At 40.6% G+C, this 27,642-nt stretch overlaps 1 protein-coding gene across 1 annotated transcript in view; it reads right to left on the minus strand.

Moving 5' to 3' along the window:
* LOC137300512 (protein Niban 2-like) overlaps positions 1-27,642 on the minus strand; it is a 175,367-nt gene that overhangs the window by 56,099 nt on the left and 91,626 nt on the right. Inside the window, exons 3-5 of the mRNA XM_067969614.1 lie at positions 23,904-24,032; positions 13,292-13,397; positions 9,426-9,593 (exon numbers count right to left, since the gene is read on the minus strand). Coding sequence (XP_067825715.1) covers positions 9,426-9,593; positions 13,292-13,397; positions 23,904-24,032 — 403 coding nt within the window. The remainder of the gene's footprint in view (positions 1-9,425; positions 9,594-13,291; positions 13,398-23,903; positions 24,033-27,642) is intronic.

Here is a 27,642-nt window from a genome sequence, read left to right on the forward strand (position 1 = left end):
TTTTTTTTCAAAAAGCACTGACTCAATAAATACCAACAGTCCATGCAACTCAGGATGTTGCCATGACTCACATCCCTCAAGTAAGGTTTGAAAAATCGAGGCAGACTGTGTTCTCTATGGACTTCCTCAAAGTGGGGGAACCCTAAGCTCTGTGCATCATATCAAAGATCATTAAACAATAGACAACTGTCCAAACCATTTCTGACATTGGCTAAAAAAACACATACTTTCAACAATTTTATGCCATTTAAAAAGAAGTTTTCATCCTAATCATCTAGTGCATGCTTTCTTTCCCACTTTACTGTTTTTAAAAAAAATTCGTTCATGAGATGTGGGCGTCGCTGGCGAGGCCGGCATTTATTGCCCATCCCTAATTGCCCTCGAGAAGGTGGTGGTGAGCCGCCTTCTTGAACCACTGCAGTCAGTGTGGTGAAGTGCTGTTAGGAAGGGAGTTCCAGGATTTTGACCCAGCAACGATGAAGAAGCGGTGAAATATTTCCAAGTCGGGGCGGTTTGTGACTTAGAGGGGAACGTGCAGGTGGTGTTGTTCCCACGTACCTGCTGCTCTTGTCCATCTAGGTGGTAGAGGTCGCGGGTTTTGGAGGTGCTGTCGAAGAAGCCTTGGCGAGTTGCTGCAGTGCATCCTGTGGATGGTACACACTGCAGCCACTGTGCGCCGGTGGTGAAGGGAGTGAATGTTTATGGTGGTGAAGGGAGTGAACGTTTAGGGTGGTGGATGGGGTGCCAATCAAGCAGGCTGCTTTGTCCTGGATGGTGTCGAGCTTCTTGAGTGTTGTTGGAACTGCACTCATCCAAGCAAGTGGAGAGTATTCCACCACACTCCTGACTTGTGCCTTGTAAATGGTGGAAAGGCTTTGGGGAGTCAGGAGGTGAGTCACTCGCCGCAGAACACCCAGCCTCTGACCTGCTCTCGTAGCCACGGTATTTATGTGGCTGGTCCAGTTAAGTTTCTGGTCAATGGTGACCCCCAGGATGTTGATGCTGGGGGATTCGGCAATGGGAATCCCGTTGAACGTCAAGGGGAGGTGGTGAGACTCTCTCGTTGGAGATGGTCATTGCCTGGCATTTGTCTGGCGCGAATGTTACTTGCCACTTCTGAGCCCAAGCCTGGATGTTGTCCAGGTCTTGTTGCATGCGGGCTCGGACTGCTTCATTATTTGAGGGGTTGCGAATGGAACTGAATACTGTGCAGTCATCAGCAAACATCCCCATTTCTGACCTTATGATGGAGGGAAGGTCATTGATGAAGCAGCTGAAGATGGTTGGGCCTAGGACACTGCCCTGAGGAACTCCTGCAGCAATGCCCTGGGGCTGAGATGATTGGCCTCCAACAACCACTACCATCTCCCTTTGTGCTAGGTATGACTCCAGCCACTGGGAGGGTTTTCCCCGATTCCCATTGACTTCAATTTTACTGGGGCTCCTTGGTGCCACACTCGGTCAAATGCTGCCTGATATCAAGGGCACTCACTCTCACCTCTCCTCTGGAATACAGCTCTTTTCTCCATGTTTGGACCAAGGCTGTAATGAGGTCTGGAGAAGAGTGGTCCTGGCGGAACCCAAACCGCGCATCGGTGAGCAGGTTATTGGGGAGTAAGTGCCTCTTGATCGCACTGTCGACGACACCTTCCATCACTTTGCTGATGATTGAGAGTGGACTGATGGGGCGGTAATTGGCCGGATTGGATTTGTCCTGCTTTTTGTGGACAGGACATACCTGGGCAATTTTCCACATTGTCGGGTAGATGCCAGTGTTGTGGCTGTACTGGAACAGCTTGGCTAAAGGCACAGCTAGTTCTGGAGCACAAGTCTTCAGCACTACAGCCGGGATGCTGTCGGGGCCCATAGCCTTTGCTGTATCCAGTGCACTCAGCCGTAGAGTGAATCGAATTGGCTGAAGACTGGCTTCTGTGATGGTGGGGATATCGGGAGGAGGCAGAGATGGATCATCCACTCGGCACTTCTGGCTGAAGATGGTTGCAAATGCTTCAGCCTTGTCTTTTGCACTCACGTGCTGGACTCCGCCATCATTGAGGATGAGGATGTTTGCAGAGCCTCCTCCTCCTGTTAGTTGTTCAATTGTCCACCACCATTCACGACTGGATGTGGCAGGACTGCAGAGCTTTGATCTGATCCGTTGGTTGTGGAATTGCTTCGCTCTGTCTATAGCATGTTGCTTCCGCTGTTTAGCATGCATGTAGTCCTGAGTTGAAGCTTCACCAGGTTGGCACCTCATTTTTAGGTACGCCTGGTGCCGCTCCTGGGATGCTCTTGTGTTTTTGTTGCTTCTGCACAGGCATCATGGCCCCGAATTTCCTCGATCACATGCAGAAATTATGCCTAAAAACTTACACCAGTTTCTGCACCAATCTTGCTGCCTGGAACTTACGCCAAAATTTCCTGTGGAGCTCATTTACCTCTGCCGGAATGTAAAAACCAGCATAAAACAAGTGCAAATGCAGCACCACCATCAGCAGTAATAGCGCGTGGGCTGTTGTCTTCTGCCATGGAGCCTCACTCTCAGCCACTTGCCTCTGCTGCCATTATGCACATTGTGAAGGGCATTCTGGGCACTTAGTTCTTCAGAACATTGGGGGGGGTGGGGGGGTTTGGGGCTCCAAGGTGTACTGAGACTGACAGCACTTGGTCATTTATAGCGCATGTCTCAGGAGAATTTTTAAAAACTATCAAGCTCCAGAAATCTCAGGTTTGCCAATATCAGGTGATTTTGGGTCATACTCTGCCTAAATTTTGGGGCATAAATCCACGGCAGCGTATTATCCATGTAAATCCATGAAACTCTCATCAGGTGTTCTTGCACATAAATGAGCAGCAGAGGGTTTCGGAGGACATATTTAGGAAGTGGCGCAAGCGATCGAGGAAGAATGTCCCATGAGAGATCTCAGTCCTGCTCCCGTTTAAGAATTGCTCGTTATAGGGGAATGTTGATTTGTTGTTCCACAAAAAGGGCAAAAGCTTTTTGTTTTAAGCACACAAAAAAACACACATTTTTGCACATTGCATCCTGGCAGGACACCTCCTTCAAGCTCATAAGTGCACAAGCTTCAATTTTAATGTAATTTTATCCTCAAGTTGGCCATCTGTATCTTGAATGCAGCCCCTTAGCTTTGGCAAAACCGAGTGCATCTTGCACAAGTTTCAATTGCATGAAGTGTGAAAGTTTTGGGAAGTTGATGAATGCTTTTGTCTGAACAGTTATGAGCACGAATTAGTTACCAACACTCTTCGCCCTGCACAGACTGTGCAAAAAAGTTAGTTTACAAATTCTTCAATATAATTGTCATCCTGTACCCAGCCCTCTCCTATAATTGAATCTCTTTGCAGCAAATAAACAGTTGAGGTACATAAACCATGGCTTGTTTATTGACTCTGGCACAAGAAGAAATTCTTCATGTCCCCTTGTTCTCTGCATCAATTAGACACAACAGTACAAGAGCATTGACGAACTCCTCAAATGAGCTGTCCTGCACCGTATGCTGCTCCACTCAGACCAGGACATTCTGCTCTACATGCAGATCTCTACCCCATCGCGCCCCCTTCAAGTACAGGGTACTCGAGTTTTGTTAACAGCTGCCTTGTTCCAGCTGTACTGCTGCCCAGTGATGAATACTTGGTTTTATGCTGCAGCTGGTTCTAATTCCAGTGCGAAAGCTCTGCCAGGATGTCAACACTGGACGTGGCTTCTCCCCATTTACATCGCCCTCGCTCAGCAGGGAGTCTATTGCAGCACATTTTTTTCTCTTCAGATTCCCCCATGTCATTTGCCGGACAAATGTCAGAAAGAGGTCACAAAGCCCATGACATTTTTAGAAAAAAGTTATGCTAAAAAAAAACAGCACTGGAAAAATATCCCAACACTAGCTGTCAGAAACAAAAAAAGGGACACTCGATGGACTAACTGTGGGAAAGATATCCAAAACCGGTATATGAAGCAAATATTAACTATATCAGACAACAGCAACTCACAGGGTTGGCAGCTTAAACGTCCTTGGTGACTTATACTGCATTACCTCCCAATTAGCAATTTGGGTAGAATTCCAACTGACTAGTAATGTGCTTTTCCCTTCACATTTATTTATTGGAAACCTGACTATTCCTTGGTTAAAAATGAAAAAGCAGTAAAAGCCCATTGGCTCCATCAAGCATAGTCCTTCCATGAAGCATTATAATCCAGTCTCATCATGGACACTACACAAGATGACAAACATGGTGGAGTTCAGAGAGAGGCTCAATTTGCCAAAGAAATTACAGATCTTCCTCAATAACAGATACCTGAAATTTTAATCTTCAATATGCTTTGTAGTTTCCTAAAATGAGGAACTAAAGTTACACAAAAAATGCTCAATTAATGCCAGTTAATGGGCAACCTATTATCGACGGGCCTGTTGCACCAAAATGGGCAGGTTTTGAGCAGATTCAGCATCTGTGTACGCTGAAAACTCTCAGGACTCTTGACAATCATCAGGTCAATATTTAAGCACTCAGCACATCCCGGAATTGCTCCAGTGCAAATCTTTCCAACAGGATTGTCAAACGTAATTTGCAAGAAACAGATGGGATAAATATTAAAAAATTAAATTGTACCACTCAGATGGAAGAACTGCTGCGGAGACATTGTTTTGTTTGCAGTTGACCATTGCGCACTCCTCTCTATACAAACGTGGCGCGTGTCAACACCCTCTGAAGAGGTACTGCCACCTCGGTGAAGGGAACTTTCCTCCACATGATCATAGGTGCGTTTAAGGGAAGGCTGGATAATTACGAGGAAGAAAGGAATAGAAGGATATGCTGATAGGGTTGGACGAAGTCAGGAGGGCGAATCCTCGTATGGAGCATAAAGACCGGCAAAGACCAGTTGGGTTGAATGGCCAGTTTCTGTGTAATTCCCTATTTATTCTACCTAATTTAGTGAACAAAAAGTCGGAGGCTTACCAGTTGTAGTGCGTCCACTACAACTTAATTAAGCTGCTCCTTCAAGGGTTAGGCCGGTTAAGACTGGCCACGCTGGGCATTTTCCTTTGCTTTTTTTGGCATACCATGGATTAATGGAATGCAGGAAATCATTAGGGAAAAAAAACACAGATGAAAAGACCACATTCAGTACAAGGCCAATAAGCTTTGGGACTCTGGATCTTTTAACACTTGACTTCAAATGACTGATGGAAAGACCTGACCTGCAAACATTTGAACCAGAAATCCACACACATGGCATGCAACGACAGTCATTCATTTTATTAATAGTTGAAAAATCATGAGTCCATGAAATGAATATAGAAGCACACAGCATTCCCATTCGTCTGATCCCTTAATCCTGCAGGAGAATCTTCTTGTCTTGGTGTGATTGAGCTACCAGCTGCAAACAAGATAAGTCACCCGTCATTAACATTCAAGTGTTTAATAGGAGATGTGCGAGCTGGGGTTGGGCTTCAGAGTGAACTCACTCCCAGGGGGAAAAGGAGAAGGATGGGGGCTGCTGAGTGAACTCACTCCCAGGGGGGGCGGGGGGGGGGGGGGGAGGAAAGAGAGAAAGAGGAGAAAATCAAAGCAATGAATCACAATAGACTGGGCAATTGCAACAGAAGATAAAGCTGAAAGCTCACTTTGTTGCTCCCATGGTGCCAAAGAGTTAAGCGATGCCAAAATAACTGACCATCTGAAAATAGCAAAGTGCAACAGATACAGAATATTTTGAAAGCTTGCATGGCTGAGAATGTAGTGGTATGGTGGGTTAGCACACTATTCCCTCACTTCTGGTTCAAATGCAATCTAAATTCATGGGATGAAAGTTTTCCTTTATTAAAGGCTCTGAAGGGCCTTTAAAAATGAGGTGGAGCATTTTTACCAGAGTTCACAGCCATCAAAATGGCCACCATCTAGGATGAAATTGGCAAATTTCACACAAAAAAAAGCCACAAAATGGGAGTTATGATTAACCTAAAAACTCAATGGTGAAATGTGCACATGCCAAGTGTTCTTTTTTTGAAGTGGGGGGGGTGGGGGGGGAACGAAAAGAGAGAGAGTTGAGAGAGGTTGCGGAAATGAGTTTGTCACAGGAGCTTTACTCCTGATGGTGACGTCAAAAGCCAAAATTACAAAACGGTCCCTTCCCCAACAACCAAAAATTATCGATAATATTAAACTTCCTAGCTTGAAGAGCAAACTATAGTACACCCATTGATTTATATGCCTTTCTCCATTTCCTCAAAAGTATACATCAGATTGCCCAGTAGAACAAACCATTAAAAAAAAACACTCCAGAAGCCCTTATCTTAAACATATATTTTCTGGTTTTAAAATTAGGAATGCATGTAAGATAATACCAAAGACTGAAGCCACATTCAAATCATTCATCAAACCATTTATCCTAATTTTGTGTGGTATGTGATGGATTGATTAACAAAAGCAAAATGCCCAATACCACACACTTAAAAACATTGTTTTCCAAACACTGCCTTCGAACAATCCACGACTAGTTACAGTCCTGCGGGCAATGTATCAAAGCACACATTTTTTCAGGTTTTAAAAAAAATGAACTGGACATGGATGAGGTAGGAAATTCAAGATGATAGAGAGAGGGTGATATGAAAACAAGGACAGAGATTAAATTAAATGATATCACATGAAATAAGTTGTTTTACAGGTTTGTATCAAGTAATAATGGTTTGCTTCATCTGGTGAAGCCTCCTGGAGTTGTGTCATTTACCCATGACACGTTGGAGCACTGTGCCTGAGCAGACAAGCCCTGTATCGAAAGTTTAATTGTCTGGAATGGAATCCATAATCACTGCCACAGGCAGTAATCAGTACCGCCCTTCAGATCTGCACCGCACACACATAACTTGCATATTTCTATTCTTCATCCATCCAAATCTAGGACATTCAGACAAAGACAGCAAAAATCACTGACACACTCAAGACACTGTACTGAGTTCAGGTCTTCAGGACATTGGATTAATGCTGTTGCAATTCACTTAACAGTCAAAAGTTGTCAGAGAGTGATGTGCTTGCGCTTTGGCAACAGGCATCGTGCAAAGATCAGCAGCTCTCCTCTTCAAATTTTATCAATGAAATGGGTGCAGCAGAAACCACTGAGTCACCTTCCTAACACCCAAGGAATAGTAAACCTCGGTTCACATTCCAAATGATGCTGGCAAAGCACAGGAAACCATGTCTTCCCACCAAAGTCAACCATGTTGTTTTAAGTTGGTCATTGTTAACTCAGTTTCAATAATAACCAATATCAGTAAAATAGGTAACTGGTTGAACCCGACCATTCACAACCTTGGTGCCGTATTCGACCCTGAACTGAGCTTCCGACTCCATATCGTCTCCATTACAAAGACAGTCTATTTCTACCTCTAACATCACCCGCCTCCACCCTTCGCATGACCCATCTGCTGTTGCTACCTCCAGACTTGACTATTCTCATGCTCTCCTGCTTTGCCTTCCATTCTCCATCTTCCATAAACTTCACTTCATCTAAAACTCTGCTGCTCATATCCTATTCCGCAAGTCCCACTCACCTATTACACCTACGGCTAACCATTCCACCAACTCTGGCCTTTTGTGTATTTCCCCCCAACCTTTGCCCTGATACCGGTAGCCGTGCCTTCAGGTATCCAGGCCCCAAATTCTGGAAATCCCCAAGCTGCTCCAACTCACCACCTCCCTCTTAGCCCTCCTTAAAATCCATCTCTTCGATCAAGCTTTTAGACATGGGGGAGGGGGTGAAGAGAAAGAGAAGGCAACAAAAACAAAGCAAGGTTGGTGGAAGGTTTCAGGCCCACACCTTGTCTGAAATTCACTGGGAGCCTTGTACATCCCATAATCAAAGGGAAGAACAACTTGGTATATAATGACTCTGTTTTACTTTGTATTAACAGGATTCCTGAAGACTTGAGTCAAAATAAATAACTGATTATAACTGTACATCATAAGCTGCTTTTATTTGAACTTTTTTTTGAATAAAACACTTGCATTTTGTACTCTTGTATTTAAAAAGTTCAATTTTTTATGCATTTGATGAGTTTATAGCAGTGAGGAGCATTTAGTATTAAGTTTTGGTAGTCACAACTCTTATAACATGAATCTAATAATTAAGTATTTCGAACAAGAATTTATGTAGTGGCTTTAACATGGAGAAACATCCCAGGGCACTTCAGGAGGTGTAATCAGACCAAGATGGATACTGAGCCAAAGGCTTCTCCTCCTCCACCATCATTGTGCACCAGCATGGCAGCTCACAATCCCCATTTGCATCATTATGAGCCTTTCGGTGCTGATCTATTTAACTGACTGTTCAACATGGGTTTATTCCTTGCTCAGTGACCTGCATCTGCCACAAGCAATGCAAAGACTGCAGCAACTCAATTAATCTATCGCCGAACACACCCAGCTTTGACTCCTATCACTGCGATGGATATTGAATACTTTATTAAGTAAAATGCTTCATGCCATGTGCACTTTTCCCCCAACATTAACATTTAGTGCAATAACAAAACCATTATTGTTGTCATTTTAACAAGTGTCTTTTTGATAGATTATTTAAATTTGTGCTGCAAAATAGTGAGGAAATGTAATACTTAGCTGATGACACACAGCAATTTGTAAAAGTGTCTGATCATTCCATGTTAACAAGGTTCAACAATGAAGAGACTGGCTGATTTTATTCATACCAAATATAATTTCAACCTCAGCTAAAAGCTCTTAGCCTAATAATTCCAACAGAAGCTACTTCAAATCAATATATAAAACAAAACATACCGACCTCAAAATTATTGAGAAAATCAGGCAAATCACATCAGGCATTTCTCGCAGCCCAACTTAAACCTCTTAGTGAGGAGTTCTAATTAATTCCACGGTCAGATGGCAGAAAAGGTTTTTAACTTGGCTTAAAAATAGTTCTACACAGTTTATATACATTCCTAAATGTTATAATGAAGTTATAACTATTGCAAGGATATATAAAACAAAGAGTAACTCCTCCAAATAACACAGTTCATAAATTTGCTACAAATCAAACATCAGACTATACAAATCAAACTATACAGACCATTAATGTCCCAAGAGTGATGACTGGTGTGTACAGTGATAGCCAATTTAGGCCTTGTACTATTGGGGACAGTATAAATGCTTATAGACTGGAAATATTCAGCCAAGGCTTCCACTCCTGGTCGCTATCCAATGATCGCTGCTGGAAAATGAGCGTGCGGATTGGATCGGGCTTAACTATTAAATCTAATAGCTTACACTTGCTCAAGAGTCACTTGGATGAGGTGCGAGAGGGCTACCAGCACACATGCAATCAACACCTCACCCTCAAGAGAGCAGAGAAAATGGTGATTTTTCAACAAAAAAAAAATTGAAGTGTAAAGCAGACTTACCATTGTTAAGGTGGCGCACACAATCCTGAAACACAGCATGCCACTTCTGCTGTTCTTTCTCAGATAAAACACAGAAGTAGTAATGACGTTCGTACGGGTGCCATAAGATGGTGCGAAACTCTGTCGGCCATTTCAGAAATGGGGAGCCGCTCGCCTTTCCTTTGATTCCTAGAAATGAAGAAAAATGGTTCTCTTTACTGCCGTTATACCTCATTTTGCCACAAATGTTTAAGGATGAGACACCTTTTTAAGACTTATCTTCATGCCCCCTTTTTTGGGTTGTCATCCCTATTCTACATTAGCATAACCAAAAGGATAGCCAAGCAACCTAGCTCTGAAGTGGACACTACAGGGTGCACAGGAGTGTTTGGAAATGAACGCATTGCAATTTTCTTTCATTCCTGGCGGGAAAGTATCTTTGTTTCTGCTCAGCTTCCCACTGGAATTGGAAACTGCCTGTGCAAAGAATTCCAAATGCAAACCTAAGTCCTTCTCCAATATAGTGGACAAAAACAAAAACTGAGCTTCACCCAACTCTCCGATTGCATAGGGTGCTATGAACCTGCAGTACGGAAGCCTAATACATAAGGGCCCAGAATTTGCTCGAGTGGGGCATCTTGCAGTGTGTCTCGATTGTAAAGATTTTCCTCCTCACCCTTCAGTTGGATACTTTTTTGCCCTGAAAATAACTGGAAGCGCAAGATGACGATTGGACATCAGGGACCTTGGTGAATGGCGGGACCAACAGTCTATCGCCTTAGCAAATGAGATTTCAGGATAGAGAAAGAAACAGGAATGACTCAGAAGGAAATCATGTGAATTAGAGTTAAATTAGATTCAGAAAGAGAAATAAAGTGAGGGAAAGTGTGATTGGATTGAGAAAGAGACACAGAAAGGCAAAGTAAGAAAAAAAAACTAAAAATAATTTATATTTTCAACACCCCTCCCAAGAACAATTTACTATCTGCAGGAATGAGATTCCATAGTTTCAATTGTTCCCTTTCTGGGCCGGAGAGGTTGAGTGGCATTGCAGCTTATCATTAAAAAAAGTTCCTGATGTTGAAAAATACCAGTCTCAACTTGCCGTGGAAAGTTTAATTCATTTTTAACAGCACAAGTGCAGCAATTTCTTGAAACTCACGGGGAGGTTGGCGGCATGCTGCAGCTCTCACAATGGAACGGCACAAATCGTTCAGCAATTTGTGGCGATTGGCAACTCACAGGATATCGCTTCCTTGCCACAAATCACAAGCCCCATCAGCCTAGATACCATGGAATGCTTCAATAGAGGCAGTTATCCTGGCACCAAAAAAGCATCATGAAGCTTTTAAAGAAGGAGTGATTTTTTTAAAGAAATAACACATTAATGGAGCATCCCCAGGGCTGAAGGCAGGGAGCTTGGAAAATTACGGTGTTCCTCTTGGGCTGTCAGATTGAGGCCTTCTGTTGACTGCAGGTTGGGAGGCAACTCTCAAGGCTACTATAATGATCAAGAAAACTTCATTGTTAAGTGCCTGCTTTTCTCCTTGTTTCGATGTTATTCCATGTTGAACTGAACTGGCTAAGAATCCCAATTTCCACACAAATGCACGCTTAAATGAGGAATGAGTATATCAATCTAGATAAATCAGGAGACGTAGTACAACCAGCATCAGAAAACATTGATCACAAAACCGAGGTTAAACAAATTGAAGACCAATGGTAAGCAGCAACAAAAGAACAAGAGACTTGTCACTTCGACATGAATTATGTTGCCTGTCTCCTTTAAGCTTCTACATTTCTGAAATCTATTAGGATTTGTTTTGACTCCACTGTATCAGCGTTAGTAAAAACAATTTAAAAATGGAACTACTTTGATATAATTTACCCAGCAACAGAGCACAAGCTGTATGATGTCATCAAAAAGCAAACATGACCATTATGGAGCAACTGGATTGACAAAAACATGTTAACTGGCACTCGGCCAGCTATGTTATAAATAACTTAAATAATTTTAAATAAAAGTCTGGCACTGTAATTAGAAATTTCAGGCTGGTCCATACAATATGACTTTTGTTTGCTCTCTCTTCCCCAAGTAATGGCTATCATTCATAGTTTGGGTCAAGCACATTACAATAGTAACAAAGAGCAGTCCGCATTTTCTACTGTACCTGGGGCACAAATGTGCGAGAATGTTTGAGGCCTACTATAATTAGAGTGTTCAGGAAACCTCCTGAAATGTTGAGAAGCAATGGATAATTACATTGGATATAGACTGCTTACCACAAGCAGAAAGTGATAAATGTAAAAAAAACATGGCCAGGAATCTTAATGTCACTTCAATAATACTTGTGGCTATGTGTAGATTAATTATATGTTAAGAAATATTGCATTTACATATGTGGAGGGGGAGGTGGGGAGAAAGAGAAGGTTTAAAATTAAGAGCATACTGTTGAAGATTCAGTTTCGCTCTGGTCCACTGCTGCTCTCCCTTCATTGCCCCACCAACTCTTCACCTGTCCATTTCCCTTCTCCTTCCCAACCCTGTGACCTGACTAAATATCTCGCCGTAACTGCCTGCCACCTGCTGGCCAACACGTTTTTCCGTAAAGGAAGAACCTCAATGCTTGGTGAGACAATATTATAGCTTCCAACAGAAATCTAAACTGGAGGCACAATAACATACACACCCTATTACCAAATTAACACAAGTCAAACATTTATAATTTATTCTGACTCACATCCAGTTTATGTTTGAATTTATTAGTTAGATACATCACTACTGAACCTATGAAATAAGGCAAATTGTCTGATTTCTTTTGCCAATTTTTTTTTGTTTATAATCTTCTCTGCTCTCACTGACCAGTTCACAGGTGACATTTCATTCAGTGTTAAGTTGCATGTTCAGAATAAAATACTTAATTACATTCCACACTTAGCAACCTAAAACTTTTTAGATCACCAATTAACAGTTACTAATGGCCATGAAACTACATTTTCATACAATTTATTCAAGAATTATCAATAAGCATTGAAATTAAACATTTCAAACTGTTTAGAATTAACAGACATGTCCACTGATTCCTAAAAAATCATGGTGGCATAGGATTGTCATTTATAAATCTAAAAATAAGTGGTTGAAACTATATCACAAACAACTCTGACCTCAAAATCTTCAATATCTTCATTTTAACATATCCCACATTGAATCATATCTGTTTATAAATTCAACTTGATTAGATACACTAAGCAGTCTGATTGCTTACACAAGAAAAGCATGGAGAAAGAGGTCATTTTCCTCAGCAAAACTGCAACTTGCAGAGACCACGGGCACTTCAACCCCATCAGACTTTACGATAAGGGAAAGTTCTGCATAAACACACCCTGGCCTAAAATGCAATTAAGGAAAACTCCAAAACATTCCTTGGTCCCCACTATTCACTTCTGGCCTACGACCTTCTTCCCAGCTCCAGCAGCAGGAATTATGATCAACCAGGGAGTATTTAATCATTATGTATCTGTAAGATCTCATTCCCAACCAGATACTTTTTTTCCCAATGAGTTCATCAACACAGTATCTGATGGATGTTTATTTAAAAAGAAAACCACCAATGGTCAGAATACAAATATGTATTACACAATGGATTCTGCATAACAAGCATCATGATTAAGGATAAGAAAGTCAGAAGATTTCTTGGACATTAAGCAGAGCTCTCAATTTTCATTTTCCCCTCCCCACAAGACATTTCAAGATTTGATAATATTTAACTGATACGCAGCTGATTGAAGAAATCAGCCTAACATGGACAATCATCATCTTTATTGTAATTTGTTACCTGTTCCATTCCCTTCCCATAATTTACATAATAAATGTCACTGGTGTTTACCTGGCATACTGTTGTTAATCAGTTCCATATACTGATCCATTGAGTTCAACACCTTGTACCCTGCACAATTAATAACTCCCTTTGGGCTGGATCCTCTGTCAAAGGCCTGCAAGGAGAAATTTGATTTACAAAATGTTAATAGACTGGTCATTAACAGAAATGGGATTTATTGCACAATGGTTTACCCCATTCTAATTGAAATATAAGCTTACAAATTAAGTCTGTTCCCAACAACTTTTAAAATTTCAGGATAGGTGATTTACACAGCAATGTTGCTGCTGAGGGGACATGAAAGGAAGAAGCCATCACCCTCTGTTTTCGCTTCCCCACTGAGCATTGTGAAGTTGTCGTGGAACTGTCCTGCTGAGGTTTACATTTCACTGAAGTGAAACCAGTGCAGCAACAAAAATTCACATGATTAATATACCCCCAATTGGCTATTGGCTTTTAAAATCTCATCCCTTGAGATCAGGGGATTCTAACCTGCAGCCTGAAGGCAAATGCAGCCCTCTCACCCTGGCAATCCAACCCTTAAAGCCTATTCAATTTGGTTCTTTTGACACTGGTTTGTCCTATCTGAATTTTGTGGGCCTAGAAAGGGCCGTAATAGTCCTGTTGCCTCATTGGTGGATAAATCCTGAATCAGGCACCAAGATCTGTTAGCATCCGGAATTTATGTGCAAATTAAAAGATAAATTTATACTTTATACATGGCCCCTGAAGTTCCACAATATACATCTGTGCAGTCCACAGAGAAAAAGACCAGACACCCCTGTTTAGGTCATTGTGCTTCCGCAGTTTTGGGCAAGTTCTGAGACCTCAAAGACTGGAGGACCCATCTGACTGGGAGACACGGCAGAGGTTAGAATATTCCGTCACACAGCACAGACCAATTCTCAGCTAAGACCAACAAGGAATGGTTGGTGGAAGTGTCGGCTGCTCTTTCAGTCGTAGTCTCTTGACACAATTAGTTTTTGGCCTTTTTGCACATCCTTGACTGGACTCTCGTGATATGAAATCAAACAAAAGAGGCATGAACCTTGTTAGTCTGTCAGGAAAGGCTTCCTGTTTTGTAAGCCTACTTTGAACCCTACAATGTATAATTTCTGCAACTTTTCAGTGAAATGGAACAAAGCAATACTGCAAGTGGAAGTCCCCGCATCCCCGACTCCCATCGAGTAAGATCAATGATAATGACAGGAGGAACTTAAGAGTAGTGGCACAGGGATGAGCTAAAGGCAATGTTGGAAGAGGAGCATTACATCAGGGATGATATGACATCTGTTAGAGACATGTAATGAGTAGATTCTGCAAGAACTTTGATGACTTCAGGTTATCTGTGGTATGTCGAGGAGAAGGAATGAACATGAAAGGTCCTATTACATGTCTGCTGATTGTAACCCAAGATTACCATCCATGCACAACGCACAAATCACGAAAGATCCCTTCCTCCTGCTTCACTATTAACATTTCCAAAAGCCTATGGTTTCTTCAGGTTAAGCAGGAGATGGTAAAAGGCTGGGACAGAGACTGTATATTTTAGGCTAAATTTTCCACTTATTCATGATCAATGGATATAAAATCTATCTTCCTCCCCCTCCTCCCCCAAAGCTGATAGCAGACTTATCACGTGAACAAGAGCTGCACTGGACTTTCAAGTATTCATGAGGAAACCACTTCCTGCATACTTTGAACAAAAACTGTATGACAACATGCCATTATATTCTGTTAAATGCTGATCTTTCATCTCATCTGGGAGCTATAATGTTTATTGGTTCCACATCCCCTCCAATCGGTTTCAAACTGTGGGCATTTAATTTACTTCTTCAAAATGTACTGCCAAGTAAAAGACACTGGATAAAAGGCACGCTGCTGCCAAGGAGATGCACCATGGGTAATCTGCAACATCATTCCGTTTACCTGTGGTCTCTTTTGGAAACTGAATTGCTATGGCACTGCAACATTTGTGGGATGGCAAGTAGTCATAAAAGCTGTCCGACCATAACCAAACCCAAGGAAAATACCAGAATTTCAGGGAAGCAGCAAAGGGAAAGAGTTGCATATAATTATGGCATTGTCTTTTCATCACAGAGACGTGGGTTCAAATCCAACCCAGACATTTTCCAGAAAGGATGTTAACCCTTTCAATACTTGTTGCCATTTGTACTAACTGCAATTCAAAATATTCCAAAGAAAATCAGCTCCAGCAGAATCAGGATATTTGGAATCCACCCAAGTGCAGACCTGATTTTCTGAACAAAAATGATTAAGTCAGTTTATGCATATGGTATAAATGAGAAAGAGAAAAGGATGTCATGCAAGGTGATAGAGTCGAAACATTGTTTTTTTTTGGGGGGGGGGGCGGGGAGGAGCTAGAGAGGAAAGGAATGCTGGATTATGAATGGAAATGGTTTTTAATTATATTTCTTGTAACTGCTTTTCTTGCATCAGCTCCATACTCTAATTTCTTGCATTACAGAAATACGAGTTTTGTTATGTGAATAGTTGTCTAATAATTGGCTGTGGCCATGTAAAGTTTTGCAAGAAAAATGCTTTTTAAAAATGAAGCATAGTATTTCACTTGTTAGAAAGCTGTACCTGCCATGTGTCTCTAACGCCCTGAATAGTTAAACTTTGACAAGATGTCAAATAGCATTTAATTCTAACGTTACCTTATCAAATCATTGATTGCCCCCTTATCCCATTCTTCCACAGTCGGATCCATTAAACACTTGTTGGAATTATTATCGGAGTTCCAGTAATGAATTGCGGTACGTGAGCAATGAATTTCTTTGAAAAATAATTTGAAAATAGTTGCCATAAGATCATAGATTAGATAGAATTGCCCAACAATTATGGTTTGAGTTAGTCATCAATTAGAACTCTGCAGGGTCACAGGATCACAGTGAATGTTAATTCAATCTGAATTTGGCTCGTTTCCATATTTAGCCGCAAACTAACATTTAACTCTGATTGCGACACCTTTGGAACATTGGTTATCGTTGTCAGTTATCCAGAAATGTCACAAACAGCCTCGAGTCACATTTCATTGAAGGTAGCATCAAAATGAAAGAGGGGGGGACATTTATTCCTCTCACGTCAGAGGTCTGGGCAATATGATGCAATTCTTGAATGTAGGTTAAAATTGACTTGGATGTAATTTAATTTGTATTTTCTGTTAACAGACAAGGAAATATGGTGTTAAGTAAAATACTTCAGCTTTGTATATATTATGTAGAATATCAAAATAATCATCTGTGCTATGCGAGCTTCCTTTTACCAAATTAACATAGCTGCCATGTCTTTATCCCCATGGAGTCTTTGTGCCAGCATGAATAGTAAACCCTACCAGAAAACATCATTTAAAAATGGATATCCATCTTCTGTCACCGTACAAAAAGGTAATCCATTCTTAGTTCCTTTTCAATTTACTGCTCTGAAGCATTTAATTTCAAATTGGACTCGAGAGATGTGTAGTCCTGATCTCAGATTGGTGGGCAGTGACAATTGGTGAACCCCAGGGATTGCTGGCTTTATATGGATTTGGAAATAGAAGGGACCATGTTCATGTTTGCACGTGATACGAAGGGAGGAGATAATGAATCAGAGAGCAGAAAGCTGCCACAGGAAAATGACTGAACAAGTGGCAAAAATATCAGACACAGCTTAATGTAACTAAGTGTGAGGTAGTTGACTTTGGATGCAGGAATAGCAGATGAGAGTATATTATTAACTGGGAAACACTTGCAGGAGGGGGAAGAGTGTTGGGGGGGGGCACATGTAAATATATGTTTTTCATTAAAAAATTAATGTCTATGCACACTTCCTGTCCACAAAACATTACTTAGTTACATTTTTGTTGCACTTTTTCCTTGATAAATTTATATCCCCACATTTATAATGGAAAATGTCTATGTAAATCTGTCACCCTGCAATTACACCCTCCTGCCAGTGGTGGTGGTGTAGCACCTCAGCTTTGCACCTCTTGTGATGCCTGTGCCGGACCGAAACAAAGCAAACAGCAAGTTACTCTTCTGCTCTGAGGACACATGGATGGAACCAATCGTCTAAACCCTCCCCCACCACACACACTGGTAAAGCAGCGAATCTCAGGTGTTTTAAAAATGTAAAAAGGTGCTGCCAGTAATGCACAGGAACAAAAAAGCTGGGATGACCGGAGATATCTGGACAGAATGATAAGATTGTTGGATAGAAAAGTGCAATCTCAATGCCATTAAGTGCTGCTGTTCACCGACAATGTCCCTGCAAATCCACAAGTCGGTGACTGCTTTCAGGTCTTTGTGTGCATTCACCTCCGAATGAAACGTGTTCTACAGCCCATGGACCAGAATGTTATTCAGTGCTTCAAATCCTGGTGCAGGAAGTTCTTACTGAGTGAGATGATAGTGTGCATGGACAGCAGTTTAAAAATAACTTGGAAATTGTGTAAACTATGAACTTTAGAGCATTTTATGGGGATTTATGCTTCTTAAAAACTGTGCAAGCTCATGAACAGTGCACTTAACGCTTTAATGTATTTGGTGGTCCTGTAGGTAGCATCACTCTGTCTGAACACTTTGATTGCCTTGACAACGGGCAGTTGGAAAGATGGTCTGTAATCAACAGGTATTGTTCTGACCATAAATGCGGTAACCTTCCATGGAATCCCACACTTGCTCACCTGACGAAGGAGAAAGCCTCCGAAAGCTTGTGATTTTCAAATAAAACAGTTGGACTGTGGTGTTGTAAGATTCCTTACATTTCTTAACGCTTTAAGGCAGGAAACTGCAGAAAATAGGGAAAGTGGTGAAAGGTTCATAAGTAGCCCTGGACTGATCAGTGGAAGAGGCTGACAGGCAGCAACGTGATGGGGAGGGGACTTGAATGCCCAAAGGGGCCAAGGACAATTTTAGCTACCACAGCTAACAAAATGGCAAAGCTGATTCAATGGGCCGAAGGGTCTGTTCCTGTTTCTATGTTCTGATGTAACTCTGTAAATGGGAAGGTACAGTTGCAAACCAGATTCTAATATTCTTTATCATCATGCCTCATGATTTTTTTTTTAAAGAACAGCAATTTGTATAAATATTCTTAAACTAATATTCTCAAAACATCTCTGCAATGCAAGACTTAAATACCAAAACCAATTTCACTTGTAGCATCGAGCTACTCTCTAAGTACTGCATCACAAGTCAGTCCTTTCACCGCTGGGAGTTTGGTTCAAATCTACTCCAGGGAAAGGGGATAAAGATCTTGTCTCCTTGGTAGATAAAGCTGCAAAACTCAACTATTTTTGGTCAGCAATAGGAAAATAGGAACTGGAGTAGGCCATTCAGCCTGTCAAGTCTATTCCGCCATTCAATAAGATCATGGCTGATCTACATCCTAACTCCATCCACTTTCCTTGGTTCCATATCTCTTAATACCCTTGCCTAGCAAAAATCTATCGATCTTCGATTTAAGATTAATTGAGCTAGCATCTACTGCTTTTTGAGAGAGAGTGTTCCACACTTCTACCATCCTTTGCATGAAGTGTTTCCTAACTTCTCTCCTGAATGGCCTGGCTCTGATTTTAAATTTATGTCCCCTTGACTCCCCAACCAGCAGAAAAAAAATCTCTATCCACTTTATCAATTCCTTTCAAAATCCTAAAATCCTTGATCAAATCACCCCTCAACCTTCTACATTCCAGGGAATACAAGCCTAGTTTATGTAATCTCTCCTCATAATCTAACCCTTGGGGCCCTCGGAACATTCTGGTGAATCTGTGCTGCACTCCTTCCAAGGACAATAGATACTTTCTAAGGTGTGGTGCGCAAAACTGTACACAGTACACCAGATGTGGTTTAACCAGGGCTTTGGACAGCTGAAGCAAAACTTTCTCCTTTATATTCTAGCCCTCTAATTACAAAGTCTCCAAACAAAATCTTTGGACCTCCACTATTCCTCGCTTTTCACCATTTAAAAAAAAAACTCATCTGTCCTTTTATGCTCCCATCTACACTTCTGACGATGCCACCAATCTTTGTATCATCAGCAAACTTTAATATATGGCTCTCTATTGTGTTACCTAAGTCAGTAATAAATGTGAATAGTTGAGGCCCCAGCACAGATTGTTGTGGGACACCACTAGTTACTTCTTTCCGATTCGAGGACACACTCATTATCCCTACTGTCTTCCACTGCCTAACCAATCTCACCAGGTCAATAATTTGACTTCAATTCCATGAGCTTTCATTTTAGCTAACAGTCTCTTATGTGGAATCTTGTCAAATGCCTTCTGGAAGTCCATATAAACTACATCCAAAGACATTCCCCTTTTAACTACTTTATTTACTTCCTTAAAAAATTCAAATAAGTTCATTAGACATGACCTACCCTTTCCAAATCCATGTTGGTTCTTCCTAGTCAGCTCAAATTTCTTTGAGTGCTCAGTCCCACTGTCCTTAATTATAGAATCTAATAATTTCCCCACAACAGTGTTAGACTAACAGGTCTATAATCTCCTGGTTTTTCCTCCCATCTTTCTTAGATAATCGAGTTACATTCGCAATTTTATAATCTAAAAGGGACAATTCCTGAATCAGGAATGCTTTGGAAGATAATGGCTAAAGCATCTGCAATTTCCTCCCCTACTTCCTTTAAAACCCGAGGGTGGAAACCATCAGGTCGTGGGGATGTGTCAGTCTTTAGTGCCATTACTTTTTTCTAATCCTGTTTCCTTGTTGAATTAAGGACTGGAACTCACTAAAGTTAATGTCATTATTAATTTCCCTGGAATGTCAGGTATATTATCGTCTTCCTCTACTGTAAAGACTGAGAAAGTAATTATTCAACAAGTCTGCCATTTCTTTATTTGAATGGGCTAAGGAATGCCAAGCAAGTTTACAGTAACTGCAATGGAAAATATAGAACCTATATACTTCGATGACTGCCAACTGTCAAAAGGTTAAGGGGGGTAGGGGTATTTGTACATGAATACAGTCCAGCCTTTTTGAGACTCAACAAGCTTCATTAAGTACCAATTAAAAAACCTGCATTGGAAATCTGACATTAAAATAAAACATGTTGGAAATATACAGCGGGTTCATCGGTCTCTATAGAGAAAAGACAAGTTAACATTTTGTCTGCAGATCCCTTCCTTAGAAGCAAAAAAATACAGATAATGAAGTCCTTTTGTACGGTGAAAAAAAAGGCCGGGGTGGGGGGAGGGGGGGGGGGGGAGGGGAGGAGGACAATACATATTCCAGTCACAGAGAGGAAGTAAACAAGCTCAATAACCCGCCGCAAACTGCTCAACAGAATACCAGGGACTATTTGGATGGCAAACAGGAACATCTAAGCGAGGAGATGAAAAAACATTAAAAGGAACAAAAGAATGTCTAAATAAATAGGGAAAACGGTAGAACTATCCAGCTATGGGAAAAGGGCAAGATCGGCGACAGTCAAAGAAAGGGGGGGCTGGGGAACGATTCCAAGAGTTCTGGAATCAATGCGTTTGAATGAAAACAGGATGTGTTTTAAAATACAGTGTAGGTTTGTGAGAAATAAAATTTAGCCTACACCCCAGATGCAGAACTGTGTTCGGACAAAAGGATTACAACCAAAGCATCAGAAAACAGCTCTGGGTGGTGGGGGAAGGGAAGGGGCTCGGTTCACAATATTTACCAATGTATAAATGTTAACACCTGTTGTACAACATAACAACACATGGTGGCACAGGCTGTTAGACTCTGTACCCTCCGATTTGCAGATTGATATGGGAAGCCCTATAAGCCAGTGGATATATGGAAAAGACTCATTTAAATCAAACACTATAATGGAACTCTTAAAAATAAACTAGCTGAATATCTAGCCAAAAATGGCATTGACGATAAGATTACAATACCGCAGAAATGTTAAAATCTCAATCGAAACTATAGCCCTTGTCCTGTTGAAGCAATCAGAATATAAATTTGTGGCATGCAGCTGGTCTGTGTTAAATAATCCAGATTGTACTGTTTGATTAACATTCTGAAGTTTTTGCTTGGTTATCTTCCAGGGTCAGGTAGAAAAGAGTCATTTACTTTCAGCAGCTTCTACCTGTGATCAATCAATGCTGGTGATAGTGTTCCAAACAGTGCATGTGGTGGGCTGGAGGTCTGTTGGTTGCCCCACACATTTTTCTGTAGGTTAGTCAGGTTTTGAGTGCACTTGACCTGTGACGTGAACGACGACCAGTTATTCTTCAGGTCGTCTGTTTGTTCCATTGCTATGGAAGCTTTCAAACTCCTGCTGAAGCTGTCTCATGTGATGGGTATTTATCGGTACGGGAAACAAAAAATAAACTGGTTTGCCAAGGGTGGAGTTTAACTATTTGGATCCGAGGCATTTAGTCATCTGAAATAATTGTATTTACTATGGTTCTTTATTAATTTATAGCCACTCCCAAAAAAATTGCCACAATGAATCTTTGTATCTTATTTTCCAGATTGTGATATATTTAAATAAAGAACAGGCTCCTGAAACATTAATACAGTGTGAAGCTTAGAAAAGGCTGAGCAATAAAAAGTTTGTCCAGTTCCAATGAGGCAATCTCTTTTTAAACATTGAAGATCTAGCTAATAGCAGTGATGCCATTGTGAGCTTTTTACAAAACTTCGCCTCACTAGCTACAGCAGCGAAGTTTATCTGAATAAAGAGTGTGCTTCAAGGATATCACACATGTCCAAATGTGATGCTACATTTAGACACATGGAATAAACCAGGCAGAGCAGATGAGCAGTTGAAGGATAGAAACAGAAGTGAGCAGACAGCAATGAAGTCTTACTGTGCAACAGGTTAGAAAGAGAAAATTAAGTTCTTTTGCTTCATTGCCATACAAGTTCGGTAGTGATTGTTGTCCGTCATGTGCTACTGGAGCATTGTGATGCCTTGGAACCTGCAGATGGTCTGGTGCTGCACCTGTAGTGTAAAAATAGTCCCAAGGAAAATAACACCACACTGTTTAGGAGACCACAACCATTTGAAAAACACTGGATAGCAGGGAACGATTGAAAGGCCAAAATCTAATCGTGGGGTTCAACTGTAAATGATTGTGAAAACAACATACCAAATGACCTTTAGGTAGATTAACAAGTGGTTTAACAATATCTTTACCAAGATTAGATTACAACTTGGAAATAATTCCATATTTGTCATTTTAGTTTTGACCATTACATGTATTTAATCTTGGTATTTTCAGCCACTGTCCTGGGAACATAACTTGTGATTGCTGCCATTAAAGTGCACTGTGGCTCCTTTAAGTAGAAAGATTTATTTTTCTGGATTCCAGGGTTGACAAAAGCAGAGTTTGTTTTTAAATCCATTCTCATTGATAAAAAAAGTATAATATTTTCAGTGCTGTGTGTGTTTTTTTTGTGGTAAATATAGGAGAGACTATTGTGTCAGGACACAAAGGCGGTAGACTGGTCAGAGACATTACTGTGAACAGAGAAAACTCGAATTCATCAAAAGGGCACACCTGGGAGGGATTACTTATGTCATAATATGATCTGGGCGTTGTGGTTGGATAATGTTGTAACAATCACCAGAATCCTCAGATTAGATTCCGATTGTGAAATTTTTGCAGTGCATTTGATCTCCTTAAGTCTATCCTGTGAACTCTCACTGTTGTGAAAGGGTGTCCCACAATAAAAAAAAAAATCATTTGACAAAATTCGTGGACAAATTGCACATATAATTAGCACACAAATAATTAATGAGGTAAGATAGTGGTAAAATGTGAAAATGAACTATGACTGGCTGAACACACCAATGAAGTTACTGCCTTCCAATCACTTAAAAAAAAAGATATGCCAAGGAATTTGTGGGGATAGTTTTGCCATCTTACATCAACGCAAACTAAGATATAATCACTGCAAGATTATTAAATGCCATCAGCTGATTACTTGGGAATGAAAGTGTGTATTTATCTCAGTATGTTAACATATTACATCTCATGCACTTCCTGTCAACTTTTTCCATTATTAATTCCGATGTCCACATTTATAATGTAAACTGCCTATGTAAACATCACACTAATTACATCCTCATACCAGTAGAGCTGCTGCAGCACCTCAGTTTTGTGGCTCAGCTCTTTAGCCTGTACTGCAGAGAAACTCCGATGCTAAAAACTAACTCTGCTCAAGTGCTTCCCAAATTGTTGTATGTTTTGAGTTTTAACTATAAATATTACATACATCAAAATAAGGACAGAATATATTACTTCAAAATGGGTGCTGAATTATGTCAATGCACCATAGTCTAATTATCTTCTGCCCTCTAACCTTACTTTACCTGACGACTACACTTAATTACCTGTGTTCATCACACAGGAGATTGACCAGATGTATGATAAACATCTAGGACACAGTACAAATGCTAAATCAATTTTTACTCCTGTAAATAGACTCCAGACAGAGTGCCGTTTTGAAAATGTGTAATCATCAGCATTTGACATACATTAGGATGTGCACTGGGTACATAATCAGCTTGAGGTTTTTTTTAAAAAAACAAAATTACTTCATGAAATCTTCCTTGTTGTGTTAATTGTGGTACATTAAGTGCTCCTATAGAGTAATAAATATCATACCACTTTGCCGTCATAAAACTCCACATTGTAGTCATCATGTACAACAAAATGTCTGCTCTTCCATTTCCTGTTTACTTCCATGTACTGGTAGAGGTTGCCAGAGAAGATAACTTTATCTTTTAATGGGGCCTATAGGAAATAAAAGATAAATACAAGGATAAATTAGCCTTCATTGTTTATCTATTAACTACTTCTTTGATTATATTCAGTGATTTAATCAGTATGAACAATGATTGAAATTTCAATCAAATGTTGCAAGGTTAGTTATGACATTATGACAATACCTTAAATATGATCTCATGAATTCACAAATGCATCACATTCTTTTTGTAATGTTTCTTTTTCCATTCTTGCAAGTTACTGACTACATTCAGGACAGCATTACATGTACACTCAATTCCAACAGAACCTTCATAAAAAGATATTCAAGATTTCTAAGATTTTGAATATCATCCTTTTTTTAAAAAAAAGGACCATCTGCATTACAGACCCTATTTCTAGCAAATTCAGAACTGAACCTTCACTGCCAGTTGGGCAGAGCAGCAGATTGTGACCAAATTAATAAGTACGTAAGAAGGGCGTTTACCGAATGGACGATGTGGAAAGGTTTGTGCTGAGGCAAGATTGAAACCCTCAGTTAACCTACGTGGCTATTTGGAATATACTTACTAATGCAGTCATTCCAACCCTCAGCGATTGCCTTCCAAAATCACTGCGGCCACCTGTTCTAAAAGACACCTCAGCATACCCCGAAATGTTATTGTGCATGTGTGAGTTTCATAGCTGTGTGCATGCCAGCAATGTGTGTGCAAACTGCACATGGACACTCACGTCAGTGGTAATACATGTGCCACAATTCTACAAATGCACAATTCAGCGTAGTTGCGTACATCACCGGGAGGTTGGGAAATGAGTGGGTCCTGTGCTGGATTGATGGTATTTGGTGGCAGGTAAGGCGATGTTTGTTTTCATATCCAGGAGGGAATAAAAACGTTTGAAGAACGACGTCTGTAAATGGCAAGATTTTGTCTTCAAATCTTGTCTTCAACTGTTGGAATGCTTACTTTTAACAACTTCCAACAATATCATTTAAAAATAGATTTAAGACAACATTGAAGTATTTAGATCTGCTTGGTTGCATTGAAAGGTGCCCACTATTGTACAGACTAGACTGTCACGAGCCAGCTGACTGAAGTCACTTCAGTAAAATTACTTTCCATCCTCACTCAAAGCAGCAGTTCCAAAAACTCAAACTTGCTCAGCTCATAAGTACATTATCCCATATTTAATCACAATAAAACACAAATTCCTTTTCAGTCTATTTTACGTGCAAGTTTCAATTCCCTCCTCCCCCCAAAGTAGAACCACTGCGTTATACTCACTGTGCGCCTTTTGGTCATACAAAAATCTAGTGCTAATTTTAAACTGAGTACACTAACATTTACTTTAAGTTAAAAGCCAAAGCCCTTCCAGAATAAACTATTTTTAAGCTTCAAAGGCTGAATTACAGTAACTCCAAAATACTAGAAAATGCAGCATGTCAAAAACCAAAATGTCATGGGGTAAGCTTCCCCCACAGCTGCTGGGAAATGAATTTTGACCCTTCGGTACTCACATCCCACATTCACAAATGTCTAGACACACCATTTTTAAAAAAATCCAGTTTTGTAAACTTGACTTGTTCACTGCAATATGAGAGATGGATATACTGGGTATACCTGCAGCTTAAGTTACAACGTGCTCATGTCCCACTGCACTTGCAGCATACCCACTTGTCATCAAAATCATCGGCAAGGTCATTAAGTTTTCGCTTTTCAAAGAAAAAAGGGTCTGAATTGTGAAATGTGATCATAAAACATTGGTGAATATCCTGGATTCCCTTATAATAAAAGATAATTTAACTTGTTCTGCCACCTTAAAGCAGTGGCTCTAACTATATTCAAAGCTATTTGTGAGTTGCTGGTTTGATTTTTTGGAGATATTCAGCTTTTGGGAATTTTGCCGATCGGCATATTTGCAATAGGAATCTTTTATTAAAAAGATTCACTTCTTTCCATCAACAATTGTTGCATTTTTCTAATCCTTCTCTTCTTCCCTGCCCTCCCACACTATTTTCTTCCCAGTAATGTTCCTCAGTACCACACAACTTCCACTAGCTGGGGTGGGTTGGGCCATAAACTTCCCCAAAATCTACATTAATCATATTCCACATCTGGCTATACACAGATGTTCAAACAAGCTGATCATGATTTTTGAGTTTTCCTTCTCTCCCATCTACCCACCAAGAACAAAAGAACCATCTGCCTATGATTCAACACGCCCTTGAATAGCCCCGCCCAAAACTAACGCAACAAGCTTAGCTCATATGATAGCCACGCAGACAAGAACTTATGCTTAAAATGTACTTCCTTGTAGTTGAGAGTTAATCCATTTCACAGCTCAACTTAACAGGCTTTTCCAAGTTGACCGTTCAGAGATCAGTCTACATACATTTTTGGTGGTTCTGACCACACCTACAGCTGTGGTCTTGCGTCTGCCGGAAACTCAACTTGGATGAGCCATAATTGTCATGTTCCCATTTTAGAAAGAGATCCTGTGGTTTGGTACTTATGAGTCAAAAGCAAAATGTTCACCATTCAATCAGATTTTAGGTCAAAGCAAAGCTTCCCAAATCAGCCATTGAGAATACCCTAGTTTCTCACAAGAGTAATTGCACTCAGTCCATCTTGAAGAGCTAACAGATTGTGGGGATTCAAACATGAAATAGCAATAGACTAAAACCAGTGGGCCATATGCAGCCCCAAAGCCCAGCAATCCAGCCCAAGAAGCTCCCACACAGTCCATTTGTATTTATGTTACACCAGCTTGTCGGTACCACTGAGGAATTTGCATATGCTGTACTTATTCTTAACTTTAAAAAAAGTTGCTTTCAGAATTACAGCTCAAGATTCAGACAAAAAGGTGTTTTGGTGCACCAGCAAATGCACCATATGCAACCAGGTGTTAGGACACTGGCTTCCCTCAGTCCCATGGTCTGTGCTGAGTTCGCTGATCTCACGCACACAGCAATTGGCCACATCACCCTCGGACAAGGGAGGGAAACAATGGACATGCTTCTCACGTCTAATTATCCAATGATGCTTACTGAAAATGCTTGGGTGAGGATCCACTTTATTTTCACCTGTGGTTGAATATCCTGTCCATATTCACTGTTGAGCCTCACAAAATTAATAAGGGTCACTTAGGCAAGATTTTTGAGGCATTCTCGAATCCACGGACCCATGCCCGGCAAGGAGTCAATGCTTTCAGGGAGGGGAAGGAGTGAAATTATGTGGGAAAAAAGTTCAAAGAGAAATCACTCACTTGCCAGGCCACAGTTTTATCCAAAATTAGGCTTCAGGTTCCAAGACACAATCATGTGCTCTGAAAACAGTTCAAGTGTTTATTGAATGTGGAGGAACACATTTAGAAAAAAGGAACTGTCATGAGACCTGAACACAAAAACAGGATTGAAGAAATTTGCATCTGGTGCTCCACTTTCTGCAGTCGTTATTTGCTTGCAGCGTATCAGTTAAGCTAACGCAGGTTCAAAGGAATGGTATTTGTTTTTAAAATAGGTTTTCAAAACAGTCACTAACAACCATCCACTATCTGCAAGGAACTGAATATCCATTGATAGCTATTAAAAATCACAGCAATTCTGGAACAATCAAATATCATAAGAGGGCAGAGAAGGATA

The sequence above is a fragment of the Heptranchias perlo genome, chromosome 31 (genome assembly GCF_035084215.1).
Source record: "Heptranchias perlo isolate sHepPer1 chromosome 31, sHepPer1.hap1, whole genome shotgun sequence".
Taxonomy (NCBI): Eukaryota; Metazoa; Chordata; class Chondrichthyes; order Hexanchiformes; family Hexanchidae; genus Heptranchias; species Heptranchias perlo.